The 13,155-nt window shown below is 46.2% G+C and overlaps 1 protein-coding gene across 6 annotated transcripts in view; it reads right to left on the bottom strand.

Moving 5' to 3' along the window:
- The window catches only part of LIMS1 (LIM zinc finger domain containing 1), a 67,097-nt gene that overhangs the window by 21,172 nt on the left and 32,770 nt on the right, over positions 1-13,155 (bottom strand). The window contains exon 1 of one of the 6 annotated variants that reach the window (XM_035317110.1): positions 10,636-11,081. The exons of 4 other annotated variants lie outside the window; for them this stretch is intronic. In XM_035317110.1, coding sequence (XP_035173001.1) covers positions 10,636-10,742 — 107 coding nt within the window. In that variant the 5' untranslated portion in view covers positions 10,743-11,081. Of the gene's footprint in view, positions 1-10,635; positions 11,082-13,155 lie in introns of those variants that run through there. One more of the 6 variants, XM_035317130.1, reaches the window with a different exon arrangement.

Raw genomic sequence — 13,155 nt, 5'->3', positions numbered from 1 at the left:
GAGGACAAGGCCAAGACCCCTCAGGGCTCACATATCACTGTCTTCCCATCACCTGGTTAACTCAGCACCACAATTCTTCTGCTAAAAAGCAAACAGGCCAGATTTCAGGAATGGGTTTGGTCAGGTGTCTTCTGCTTCACTCCTCTTGGTAGCCCCTCACGTGCCACAGGACATGGCGGCAGGTGGGGCTGAGGCGGCGTGGCTCTGTGTGTTCACCTGCCTGCGGATCTGATTGCCTGCCTTGTACCACAGCCACCGGCAGCCACGGGCTGTATCAGGCTGAGGAGGCTGCGCCCTCAACAGCTGCAGGGCTTGGCTGGAGCTCAAGCCCTGTTTTTGTCTGCTCCAGGTGGAGCAGTGCTCAGGTCGTAGCTCTAGGCCATGGTGACCTGGCCAGAGCGCTGTGGTGGGGAATGGTGCTGGAGGAAAAGGCTTCTGCCTCTGCTTACAGCACCTGTGTCCTCTGTGGTCAATCGGACCATGTCCACCCGAGGTGCTTGCTCCTCCAGCTACCACTCCTCCGGGCGGCTATGGCAAAGCCATCCTGCGATAGGATGTCCATCCAAAAGCCTGATTTCATCGCCCCAGCTTTTTCCAAGGGGCAGCCTTGTGAGGCACGGCGACTCCATACATGCAGTAAGTAGAAGCAGCCTTGTTCCCCAAGGCCGCTGGCCACTGCTGCCAGCAGAGTTATTACCGACTCGTTTCCCATTAGGGAAGAAAGGAGCGTGCCAGGAGTTTAAAAAGGGCCTTCCTGCTACTGAAACAAAACACATCTTCTACGGGGATGGTCTGGTAATCCACAAATGCAGAGCAGCTGGCCATCTTTCTCTTCTTTTTGTCATTTTGCTGGAGACTTACTGCCAAGATCTGAACTGGGCTGTTAAAAGCACTTCGTATTTTCACTAGGAGCTCTTAAGTTTCCCCACGGTGCAGCAGGGGGAAAAGGTAGGCAGGAAGGAAGACGACAGAGCGGCTCCTCCCGGCACACGGGGATCTGCTCAGCAGCCAGAGGTGACTGCTGGGGAGGTGACAAAGGAAATGGCAGGGAGAAGAGGGGAAGCGTCCCGCTGCTGTCGTGAAAAACAGCAGCAAAACAAATATGCTGCTTTATTGTCTCAGAGGGAAAACTGCCTCCTGTCTCCCTCCAGGAAAAACTGAACTGCTTTCTCAGGAGAGTTTTCCAGCCTGGCTGCCCAGCCCGGTGGCAGCCCATGGGGACTCTTACCGAGACGGCTCGGTGGCCGGCGAGCCCTGCCGAACGCCTGGCTTCATTCCCCAAATAGATGCGCCGAGCGGTCACGGCTCCAAACAAGGTGCTTGGCAAAGGCAGCTGCCGCTTGGCAGCCTGCCCCCGCGCCCCCGAAATAACGCTGCCCGCCCAGCGCAAACCTGCTGCATCACCGCCGGTTTTGGAGGCCACGCACCCCATCGGGACGTGCGGGGGATTCATGAACAATCACAGTACAGCCCTCCCCTTCCCACAGAGGTAGGGATGATTTCATGTTCGTTGTATTTAACACGGATGGCACGCGGTGATCCTCGCACGCAAAATGCAGAACAACCAGAGTGGGAGCTTTGCTGCGAAATAGGCGTGAACCTGGAGTGCCTTGCGCTGAGTTCTGCACCAACCTTTTGAAGTGCTAATTGGTTTTTCGTGTCTTTTTTTTCACTGGAATTGAGAACACTCTTGGGTTCTGGTTGCTGCGATCGCTCATCTCTTAAGCAATAAAATACCTTCTGTGTTAAACTGGTCTCTTAAGAAAACTGGAAGGAAGGTATAAATCTTTTCCGTAATAAAGATGTACGCTGTAGGCGGGATTTTCATGTGTGCTCAGCACTACCCTGATTCTGCTGAAAAGGACAGAAAACCATCTCAAAACCACTGCAATAAAAACCAGGTGAATTCCAAGTGCTCCTATCAGTTTCATCCTTTAGCTTTAGCCACAAAAAAATATGATTAAGCTTCTGCAGTGGGAGTTTAAACAGGGCAAACAAAAAGACAACTCTGGCTGTTTCAGATAGTTCAATATAAATGTATTCTAGTATAAACATGTCCAAAAAATGCTTTGGTCTCTGCAAGCAGAGAGGGTTCACATTCCATCACTTCATAAGGAAATGAATATGACTGCAATAAACAGGTACGCAGCACCTTCCCACACAGCAGTTTTCATTGGTCATGGGAGCACAGTGAAAAATCAGTCTCTAGCAGGATTCACAGAAAGGTAGTGTGATAGTTAGCTCTGGGACTTTTCTGTTGTACGCAATATTAAAAAAATATATTGTATTTTCTTCCTGCTAATTGCAAACATTACCAAATGAAGCCATGTTTAGCGTCAAACAAGGAATGACTTCTTGTGTGTACAGATATTTGATCCTCTTTAAAACGGCCATCTCTTCCTCCCCCACTACTATTTTTGCAGCCTACACAGACATGAAAATCAAAACAGAAAGGCAGAGTGTCACATAGGAGAAGCTCACCAGTGCTCTAATAAACCTGCATTACGTGAGATACGGCATCCTATCAGTTGTTCTTTAAAAACCTCTCCCTGTGTAGTTGGCTGTATGTGTACGTCCCCATGCTAAATGTACTGTACTCAAACTCTTCCGACTCATTTTAAAGCCTTTAAAGATGTAATTACACTAATGCATTTCATATAACATCAATTCTATCCCTGTGCCTAATTGAAGACCAATAAAAAAGGTCAGCTGCTCAGCACATCGAGCATCTAGAAGAGACTCCCTCTAAAAAGAAAAATCTTTTTGAGAACAATGAGACAGAATCAGGCCCACCAAGCTCAAAAGTGTTTTTCTGTTTGGGTAAAGCACAGTGAACTTCACAACACCAATTTCATTCAGTTCTAAAATTTGAAAGCATTTGGGCAAGAATAAAAATTTATACCTTTGGGAATCCAAACACCGGAAAGTCAAGTGAAGAAGAGAATAGATTGTGGTCAGGTGATTGCAAGCAAATTACAAATAAGTGTGTGTGTGCTCCTCATCCATTGCTTAACGAACATATTTAAAACCCAAACACATGAAAATGTATGAGGTTGATTCTTGCATCTTCTGACATTTGAAATCCCAGGAAAATGCTGCACTGCCATACTTCTCTCCAGAATGCCCGTTTGCTAGTTCCAATCTTCAGTTCATGTCATCTCCCACTGAAATTCACCAGAAATGCTTTCCTGAATGTAAAGGCAAGTGTCAGCTTCCCCTAGCTGGAACCGATGTTTTTACAAGGGGAGCTCTCTGACCTGAACAGTTCACCCAGGAGCTATAATTAATACCCTGACTAAACATAACACCCAGGCTACCAGGGAAGACGTCCAGAACGTCCACGAAGCTCCTTATAGGGCTGAGATAACTGCCAACAGCAGCCTTTCTGGCTCTAAACAACACTCTTATTATAGCAGCGTCTCCACTGGAGACACCATGCCAAGGACTGACCTTCAGTCGAGTTGCCGAGGGGCAGCCCTCACTTCTCTCCCAAGTCCTCTTCAATGCTGCTGCTAATCCGCACCTTGAGCAGCGTAACCCCTCTGGACATTTTACACCTTCATTAAGTTTGTTTTTCTAGCCTCGGGCTTATAGTGATGACGTTTTTCACGGCCCGAATTAAACAATTTGTTTGGGGTAGAAGGCAGCATGTGGTAAAGGAAGCATCTGTTCAGTTGCTGCTCTTTTAATTCTCTCATATACAAATTAAACCGTAATTGTGAGTCATTCCGGGGTTTGGTTTCCCTTTTTTTTTTCTGCTCACTGAAGCATCACCTGGCTTTAAAACCAGCAGAAGGGAAGGCAGCTGAGCCATCTGCAGTTATTACAGCAAATATTAAACACCAGCAATAATATTCAACCACTGAAAGAGAATAACCAGAAGTGATTTGCACTCCTAAAATTCAAGCATGACTCATATATCGACAAGTAAGCTAATGCAAAATAACAGCACCTTTAGACTCCATTACGATGGTCATAAAATTTCGGGTAATACAAGGGGAGGATCTTCATCTTGTAGCAGGCATTTCAAGGAAGGAAGCACAAAGAATTCCAGTACCAGTTACTGAAAAGCATTACTTGGCAAGCATTTTCCAAACCAAAGGTAATTAATTAATGGTAAGCTTTTTTTTTTCTTTCTTCTTTTAAAGTTTTCACCCCAACAGTTTTCACCCCAAGTGAGTAAAGCAGGAGTGAATGAATCCAACACGTGCATGTGATGCTACAAACAAGCTTGTGAGGAAAGATGGAAAAATTCACACTTGCAACAGAATATTGCTGCGATTATCAGAGGGAGCGGAGCTGGGGATGGCCCAGGTAATTTGGAAGTGAAGGGAAGGGTGAGCGAAGACAGAGCTTTCTGCTTTGGATCAGTCGGGCTCGAGCCCTGCCAAACCTCCCTCCTGTTGTTACATGACACTGAGTGTGTGGGTATAATGTGAGGATTAGTTAAAGAAAGGAATGTAGTTTAGAAGTAAGCAACTGCTTGTACACTTCAGGCAAAATCCACTACCCGCAGCCTGGTCACTCTTGGAGCTATCCCAAGGCTGCAGTGCTGGCATGCACAGCTTTTAAAATGTATCAGAAATACAGTGTACGCTTCAGTCTTTGAAATCAGCGAGGAGGAATGTACAAAATGATGTAACAAAAAGCCAAATATCAAGCCAGACAAAGAGCTTGCAATGCAAACTTTCCATACAGAACAAGAACTAGACCAGCCAGGGCAGTTTTGAGTCATAACTCTGAATGGGTAACATTTTTCTAATACCTGCATAGGAACAGAGTTCAAGAGGTATACTGAACTTGGCATCAAGAACTTTATGACCTATGAAGAGCATGGCATGCGTGGATTCAACATGCTGGAAAAGACAATGTTTTCACCTTCATCCATTCATTCCCTGCTGGAAGAGCTTGAATCTTGTGGATCTTTTATTTAAAAAGGCACAGCTGACAAATGCTGCCAGGCTTTGTGCCAATATGTTGTTACCTACTTTTTATTTTGATGAGGCTGATGGCTAATAGCTTTCACTTAACTTTCTTCTAGCTCTATCCTGGCCATTAGAGCAGACAGAAAAAGCAGAAAAGCTACAGGGAAATGCCACGAAAGTCATAAAACAAGTCCCTCTTGTTGGGAAAAAAGCTCAACTCGGATAAATCAGGAAGCTTCATCCTGTTGATATATAAAGATGCATCCCAGGATGCCTTACGGTCTTCTGGCACACCTGAGCAGTGCCATCCAAAAACACTGCACACGGGGTGTTGCACATGAAACCATCACTTCAGAATGCCACCATGAACTACCTAAAATCATCTAAAAGGCCTGCCTGCTCTGTCTACCCCTGTCAGAAGCAATGTGCTTGGCAAGCTGGAGCTGCTCCCATGCCCAGAGAGCAACAGGCGTGCAGGTCTTCAGAGGTCACCATGCCTGCTAGCGTTGCATTTTGTGGAGCAGCTGGGAGACCACAGGAAGGGAGAAATGGGAGGGCAACCCGCTCTTGCACCCTGTAAACTTGTTCTCCCCGATGCCTACACATTGGCAGTTTTTTACAACCAGTGACATTCACGTGGGATTTAGCTTTCTCTCCTCTGCAGAAATATTTCCATGCGTAAGTTCAGTCTAGCGTGACAGGCTGCATTCAAAGGAGAACTTAATTAGAACGAAGAATAACGAGCAATCGCATTACATTTTCTGTAAAGAACACCTTTGATAAGATGTTATCAAAACACGTGAAATCAAAAGCAAAAATCAATCCACAACTTCTATTTACCCAACCAATGCTGCCAGAGCAACAAAAATACTAATTGCTGTAATCATCCAAGCTTAACCAATTCATTGAAATCACAGATTATGACAATGAGGCAAGCGTAAGAGGAACACCAGTAATGACTCGGTTTTCCATCATGCAGGCAGTTACCTCCGGTCATTTGGAGTCATGGGAGGTGATAGTCAGAGCGAGCAAGTCAAACCGAATTGCTCTGGAGTTATTATGCAATCTCAAAGACAAGGGGTGAGCGAGAAGGCAAGGAAAAAAAAGGGTGTGTTCGTTGTGAGCTATTTTAACCCCTAAAGCAATGAAAAGTACAGCAAAATGAAAAGCGAGGCCTCCAGTCATTTGGGTATCTCAAACTAGGGTGCAACACAATTTCAAAGTATTGGAATATTAAAATATAAGCATGAAGTATATTTTTGCTGGCTGGAAGTTACTATAATTAATAACATTAATACCTCAATGCTGCATTTACATGGACAAATCCTCTCTTCAATTAGAGCACCTCGCAGATGAGCCAGTGTTTTTTAACTGGGAGTTACAAAGCATCTGATCCAAATAAATATTTTGAGGTCCCAACTCTATTATTCCAGCAGTTTCTAACTACAACAATGATGAACTGTACTTTTTTTTGTAGCTGAACATTTATTTTCAAGCTCTTGCTGATTTAATAATGTGGTTTCTTTTTTTTTTTTTTTTTAACCAATATATTGAATAACTCCTGCTGTACTTGCTGATACTGGCACCATGAGGAAGCAGAACATCTACCTACAGAAAGAGGTTAAGTAAACGTTATCATTTGTGATGCTATTAAGAAATGCTGCCAGTGGAAATCAAATCTAAGGCTCTACAGAGCTTTTCTTTCCACCTTCCCCAGTGCCCTGAGGGGTCCAAAAGCCCAGTGGGGTCCCCTCCTGAAACTGGAGGAGGCCCATGGCCTTGCACAACTCCCAGAACGCGGCATCCCAAAAGGTGAGGCAGGCGCTCAGCCCTACCGCACTGCCGTTGTTTTGCTGTTGTTGTTGTTGTTTTTTCATTTATTTCTTCTTATACTCACCTACGAGCTTTGCTGCGCAGAGCCTATCCCCCCAAGGCTCAGTGGGCCGTAGGAATGTGCTTATGTCTCCTGTTTCATCTGCGAGGGAGTCTTTGTGCCTGAAATTTTGGGGCACATCCACATGCCTTCCAGCCCGGAGCTGGTGTGCCCATGCAGGTGGGAGCCTGAATGGACCCAGCAGAAGACTGCCTGCACCTACCCACGCAGACGTACCCATCAGCTTCGGAAGCAGAGCCCGAAGGGGCCAAAAGGGTTTCTGCTAACGTAGAGAACATCCACGGTGCTTTCTGCACAGGAGAACGGAGCAGTGAGCTGCCTGGGTAATGGACAGCCACCGCATGAACCTTGCCCGTGATCATTTGTTGCAAAGGCTGAGTTTATCGTTTGGTTAAAAAAAAATTAAAAAAAAAAAAAAGAGAGAGAGAGACCAATCTCTTCAAAAGTCATTTAGATTTTAAATTACATTTGAACGTATACGAACTTGAAAAGAGAGCTATGGACTACACTGATCAAATTCATTTTAAGTGTAGTTATTAGAAAGAGAACTGCCCCTGCTTTTCCCAATGCCTTGTATTGAGCTTGGAAATCACTATTATCAATTTTTCAGAGGAATCATCATATTTCTTACAAAGTGCATGAGAAAAGAAGGGGAAAGTCCAAAACCAGCGAGCATGCTGCCACTGCTGACTCCTAATGATTAATCATAAATGTATGCTTACAATTTCCTTTGCATCCTGTTCACTGAGAAAAGTGAGAAGGAGTAGCTCAGCATATAGTTTTTTTTCAAAACACCATTTCTAAAGTCAGGGCAAGACAAGATTTATCAGCGATGCTTGCACCAGATCAATATAGCTGGAAAAGAACAAGTCTTTCCCTCTGTGCTGAAAACATGATGATAATAACAGCAATAACGAAGCAGCTGATTTTTCAGCCTGCATGCAGTTCGATGAGGACCACCTGTGCTCCAGGCGGGGCAGTAATGGTGCTCAGAGCACTTCCAGCTCTGTGCCCAGGGAGCACCCTGGACAGCCAGGACTGCCTCCACCAGGCAGGGAAGAGAGCATCCCTGCCCCAGCGGAGGCATGAACTTGCACTACGTACGTTTAAGGAAAGGGTGAGCTATCAGACCAGCTTCGACATGGGGTGGCCAGGCTCCAGCTCCCTATAAAGCCATTAAAGCTACCAGGAGGAGGGGACATGCCCTCAGAGGGCAATTCCTCCATACGAGCTTTCTACGACGGGGGTGATGAGTGCAGGGGCTTGCTATTTATGGCTGTGGGTGGCCTCCGTTTCCACAGTCAGATGTGCTGGCGCTCCCCAGCCCCCTGGTGTCCTCACTGCTGCTGCTGGGACAGCTCAGCTGCTGGGTCACCACGCCATCAAAGCAGCTGGGGCAGCGACTGGGTGGGAACAAGAGAAACCGTGCATTAAAGCAAGCTCTGCTGCTTGGGAATTAGGCCCTGTAGGTTGCCAGAGCTGTGTGAGATGAGTTCCTCTCAAAATGATCTGGCACCTACTTGCTACAGCAGGACTCAGTTGGAGAGACACCGTGAGGTGTGAAAACGCATTTATCAGCTTTTACTCTAAAATGTAATCTGACAAACTAGGGAACCTAACGGTAAGAGCCAAACTGTATTGCTATGGTCCTTCCTGGAAAACACTGAGGGAAACGTGCTTAGAGACTGACTCATCATAATCTGAGTAGCGGACCTGTAAAACAATGATGTGGGTCAAACCTTTGGCTGAAGCGACATTTTGACCCAAGATTAGAAAAACAGGATAGTTTAGGATAGTTTAACCAGGAAAGAAACTTAGGGTGAGCTGCTCCTCAGGGGGCTGATGTTAGGTAGCACATTTGGATTCATGAGCACCTTCCAGGACATAAAAAAAAGAAGCTAGAACAAAGAGCTGGGGAGAGAAACTGCAGGAGGGCAGGCAAAGCCAAGGAGGATGGCAAGTTGTATTCAGCAGAGATGAAAGAAACCTCTTGTCTTTCTTGCGGGCTCTAGATACTCCGAAAGTATGTGCTAAGGACAGGCATCTAAGTGTCACTGGGTGGGGGAGCGCACATGAAAAAAGCCAGATGTTTCCAGTTTTAGAAAATTAAAGGATTTTGCTTCTTCACTCCGTTTGCTCCTTGCCCTGTTGTTACGTCATTATTTTGTATTTACAATGCCTCGTCCTTTTGTCGCAGAGAATGCAGCAGAAATCATAAAACAAGGCTGCCTGGCAACACAGGCTGAAATATAACAAAATGGGTTAGGAAGAAGCAAGGTCCAGTTTGATCATGCACCCACTGAGCTGCCAGCAGTACCAGAGGAGCCCTGTCCTTCGTGGCACCCGCTGCCGCCGCACTTGGCAGCATCCTCTGGCCACGCTCTGCTCACCTCAAGCACCCGAGCTGGGTTGTAAGGGCCTCGATTTGCCATTTCCTCTGCTTGCATTTTGTTTCGTAAGACTGATCCTTGTCTCGTATTTGTCTTAAACAGGAAGAAGCTCAGGAAAGGATCAAAACACCTAGATTTATGCTGGTGTAAGGCAACCCCCCCCGCCCACAAAGGGTCCCATTCCCACCTTGGCCATGCACACAGCAGGCGGCTGTAGGCAAGAGAAACACCAGGGCTTATTTTCATATGTAAGCTTTAAAAAGCAGCTTTCGCTTCCGTAACTAGAGTCTTCCTCACAGCTCGTTTTGCATAAAGGAAACTAAGCACAAATAGTCAAGAGTCTCTGCGCATCTTTCTCTAGCAAGTGTGAGTATTCTTCAGCCTATAATCATATGAGTATGATACTATTAATGCTATTGAAAGTCCATCTAAGTAATCAATTCAGAATTAATATTCTAAGTAGATGCCAAGCACACAGATCAGAGCCACAAGGTGCCACATCCCTAGAAATGACTCAATATTTCTGGTATATTGTGGCAAATAACCTCAATAGGCTACCATAACATATTGTGCCACGATAATTTTTAAGGAAGGTGCTTATTAGTAAATCCCCCCAAATCTGACTACCTGTCCTTCTGGAACTGCTGCCGGGGTAATGAGAGTGCAGTACCAAAACCCATGCAAGTTACAAACCCTTCCAATGTGATGCATGAGTATCAACAACGAAAAATAATCTATAAATACACACAAAGAAAAGGCATTAGGGGATAGGAAGTGCTTCCTCTCCGATGATGCTTTTGTTAGCCTTTACACAAGAATCCTTTTCCGGGGAGCCTGAAGTGGAAGCAGGCGGCTTTTGCGGGGGGTGGGGGGGGGGGATTAAAAATAAAATCGACCTTGTGTTTTCACTCGCTCCCATTCTACACAGCCCTTCACCCTTTCTGCTCCGAGCAGAGGCTTTGTGAACATTCCCCGTGCCGTCTCACGAGGCGGGTAGCACCGTGAGATAAGCCCAGCCACCGACCGACCGAGCGGCTTTCCGATTTTCGGTTGCCCTTCCTGCCCCGAGGTCAGGCCCAGGCTGCCTTCTTCACCTCCACAACCAAGGCCCCCGACCTCCCCACGCCCCGGGGAGCTGCCCAGCCCCTCTGCTCTCCCCACCATGGTGCCAACATGGACTTCACACTGCACCGGGCCAGGCCCTGAGGTGACAACCTCTGGCACCGTCCCGCAGCTGCCCGCCCCGTGCCCGGAGAGGAGGCACAACACCACCGGGACCCTGCGTGTCCCCTCTCGTCCCTCCTGTGCCTTTTCCCCGAGTGCTTCGGGGCTGCTTCTCAGCACACGTGTGGAGCAGCGCTGGCATTTTGCTCTCTGGAAGCCCCGACGCCGTCACAGCCGGCCCTGCCCACGGGCCCGCACTCACCTCAGCTTCTCCTCCTGCCAGGCGGGCTGCCCCACGCTATCCGGACGATCCCGTCTCCTCCTGTACAGACCCGACTGTGACAGCTCTTTCAGCTGCAAGGCCGTCATGTTCCTCTACCTGGAGGTTTGCTGCTTTTTTTTTTCCTTCTGGTGGTGGCGGTAGGGGTGGGGGGTTGGCTTCGGGTTGGATTCCCCCCCTTCCAGATGTCGCTGCCAAGATGCCCGGAGAGAAGAGGCTCGGCGCCTGCACACCTGCGCCTGCCGGAGCCGTGAACCTCCGCAGGCAGGCAGCCGCCGCTCGGCTTCCTGTTCCTCATAGGTACACACCCTCCTGCAGGGCACCACGTTTCCTTGATCACGGTATCACACCTCGGGGATGGCCGTGACAAGCTCACCGGGCGCCCCAAGGGGCTTTGCTCCGACCCAGACAGGAGCGACTCCGGCGTGCGAACGGCGCAGCCCTTCCAGAGCCGGCTGGAATTAGCCAAAAAAAGAAAATCCACCGGGCTGTAATGAGCTAGAAAGTCTTCCCCACTGTAATTTACGACACAAAGGAACTCATTAGTGCTATAAAAGTGTGGAGCTACTCAAGGATGCCAGCAAACTCCAGCAAGGAGATTAATCCAGCAAAATCTGTACGGCGAGGAAACTTCAGAAACCAACACTAAAACACTCTTCTGAAATCACAGCAACACTGTGCTTGTCAGACAATCGCCTTTTTTTTTTTTTTTTTCTTTTTTCTCCCCTACTCCTAGCTACCAGAACGTAACCGACAGCTATTTGTCACATTTTGCAGTGATGGAGCGTCCTGTGTCGCTTGCAAAGCAGGAATGAAAATGTTGAAGGTTTCCTGTGAGACAGGAAGGTGACTAGCAGAGATTTGCAAGCTGCGTGCCTCATCTCGGTTAGTAATAAAAGCCTTCATTTGACTGGGAAGGAGGTTTCAAAGAACCTTACTCCTATTTCAAAAAAAAAAAAATTGAAGCTATTTTGACTTTATTCTTAGCACATATAAGCCCTGAATTCACCACGTTCACTTCTGTGATGAGTGTGGGGGAGGAGAAGGTTTGGTTTTTTTCACATCAGCTCCCATTTAATACATGCAGAGAAACCTAACAATTCGCCATGAGTGTTTTGACCAGGACAGGAAACAAGATCTATATGGCGTGACTCTCACGGTTTATTGTTAAAGTGCTTATTTTGTAGTGGAATACACACCAGAGAGCATTACTGTAGTTCTTGTAAGCGAGAAGTGCAAAGTGTGTACTAATGAGTATGTCACTTGTTATCAGTTCTGTCAAGATTACCAGACAGAGCACCAGCCCAGGAATTTTATATAATATTTTCAATGTCAGTCTGGAATGTCATCAAAATATAATATAAAACATCACACGATGGAAAAATAGTAGAAATTACTCTGGAAACATATAACATATGCCAAATAGATGATAGAGAGATTCCAAGTGATTTAGATGATGTTAGAAGGCTGCACACACTGAAGTGTCAACAAGAGCTATATATCCGTACTCTTGTCCTCAGAAAATGAGAAGGATCGGTCACAATATTTGCCTAAACACGCTGCATTCCAGTTTTGAACAAAGCACTTAAAGTTACTTCTGAGTGCACAATAGGATGAGCTTAAACATAATTAAACGACAGTTCTCTGCAGTCAGCCCCTGACTCAATGAAAAGTTAATGCTGTTACAGGCGGATGTTCGGGACGGCGGATGACAGATGCCCATGGCACAGCAACATTTACACGTTATCAACAGGTTTTACTGTGCTTTAAATACCAGTGTAGCAAAGATACATCTTTGTCCAAACAATTTTAGATAATGACAATCTAAAAAGTGAAGACAAGAGTAGGTTTTTGCTATGGAGAAGCTCTTTATAAACTAATAAAATTGAACTACTACCTAAATTTCTTCGTAACATTTTACTGACTACAGTAGCAGTCTCTTCAGTGTACTTTTGTATTAATCATGATACGAGTCCATCAAAAATTAACAGAATAATCTTCCCCGGCCGTGGTGGTTTTACCGTGCTAGGCAGTTGAACACCACAACTGCTCTCTCACTCCCCTTCCTCAGATGAGGAGGGGAAGAAGTAAAGGAAAGAACAACTCACGGGTTGAGATAAGGATGATTTAATTAAAGAGGGAAAATATATATATATATATATATTTAAGGAAATATTATTATTAATTAAACAATTCAACTACAGGGAAAAAAAAGGGAAAAGGGAAGAGGGAGGGGGAAAGGGAATAACTAAACAAAACAAGTAAAGGCTATCTGGAAGTGCAGAGGAAAGAAATTACTCTCTACTTCCCACGCGGACATACGCCCAGCCAGACCCAGTACAGCGGCTTTGCTGCAAGTTGCATTAGCGTGAAGCAGCATTTAAATTCAGATTTATCTGTGTGGAAAGCTACTGTGGCTGGATAGCCTACAGGACACAAGCTTTTACCAAAATGTGTTTTGAAACCTCACTTGCACCAAACTGGTGTTATTAAAATTTAAAA

This window comes from Oxyura jamaicensis, chromosome 1 (assembly GCF_011077185.1).
Source record: "Oxyura jamaicensis isolate SHBP4307 breed ruddy duck chromosome 1, BPBGC_Ojam_1.0, whole genome shotgun sequence".
Taxonomy (NCBI): Eukaryota; Metazoa; Chordata; class Aves; order Anseriformes; family Anatidae; genus Oxyura; species Oxyura jamaicensis.
This window is presented reverse-complemented; position numbering and strand designations above follow the sequence as displayed.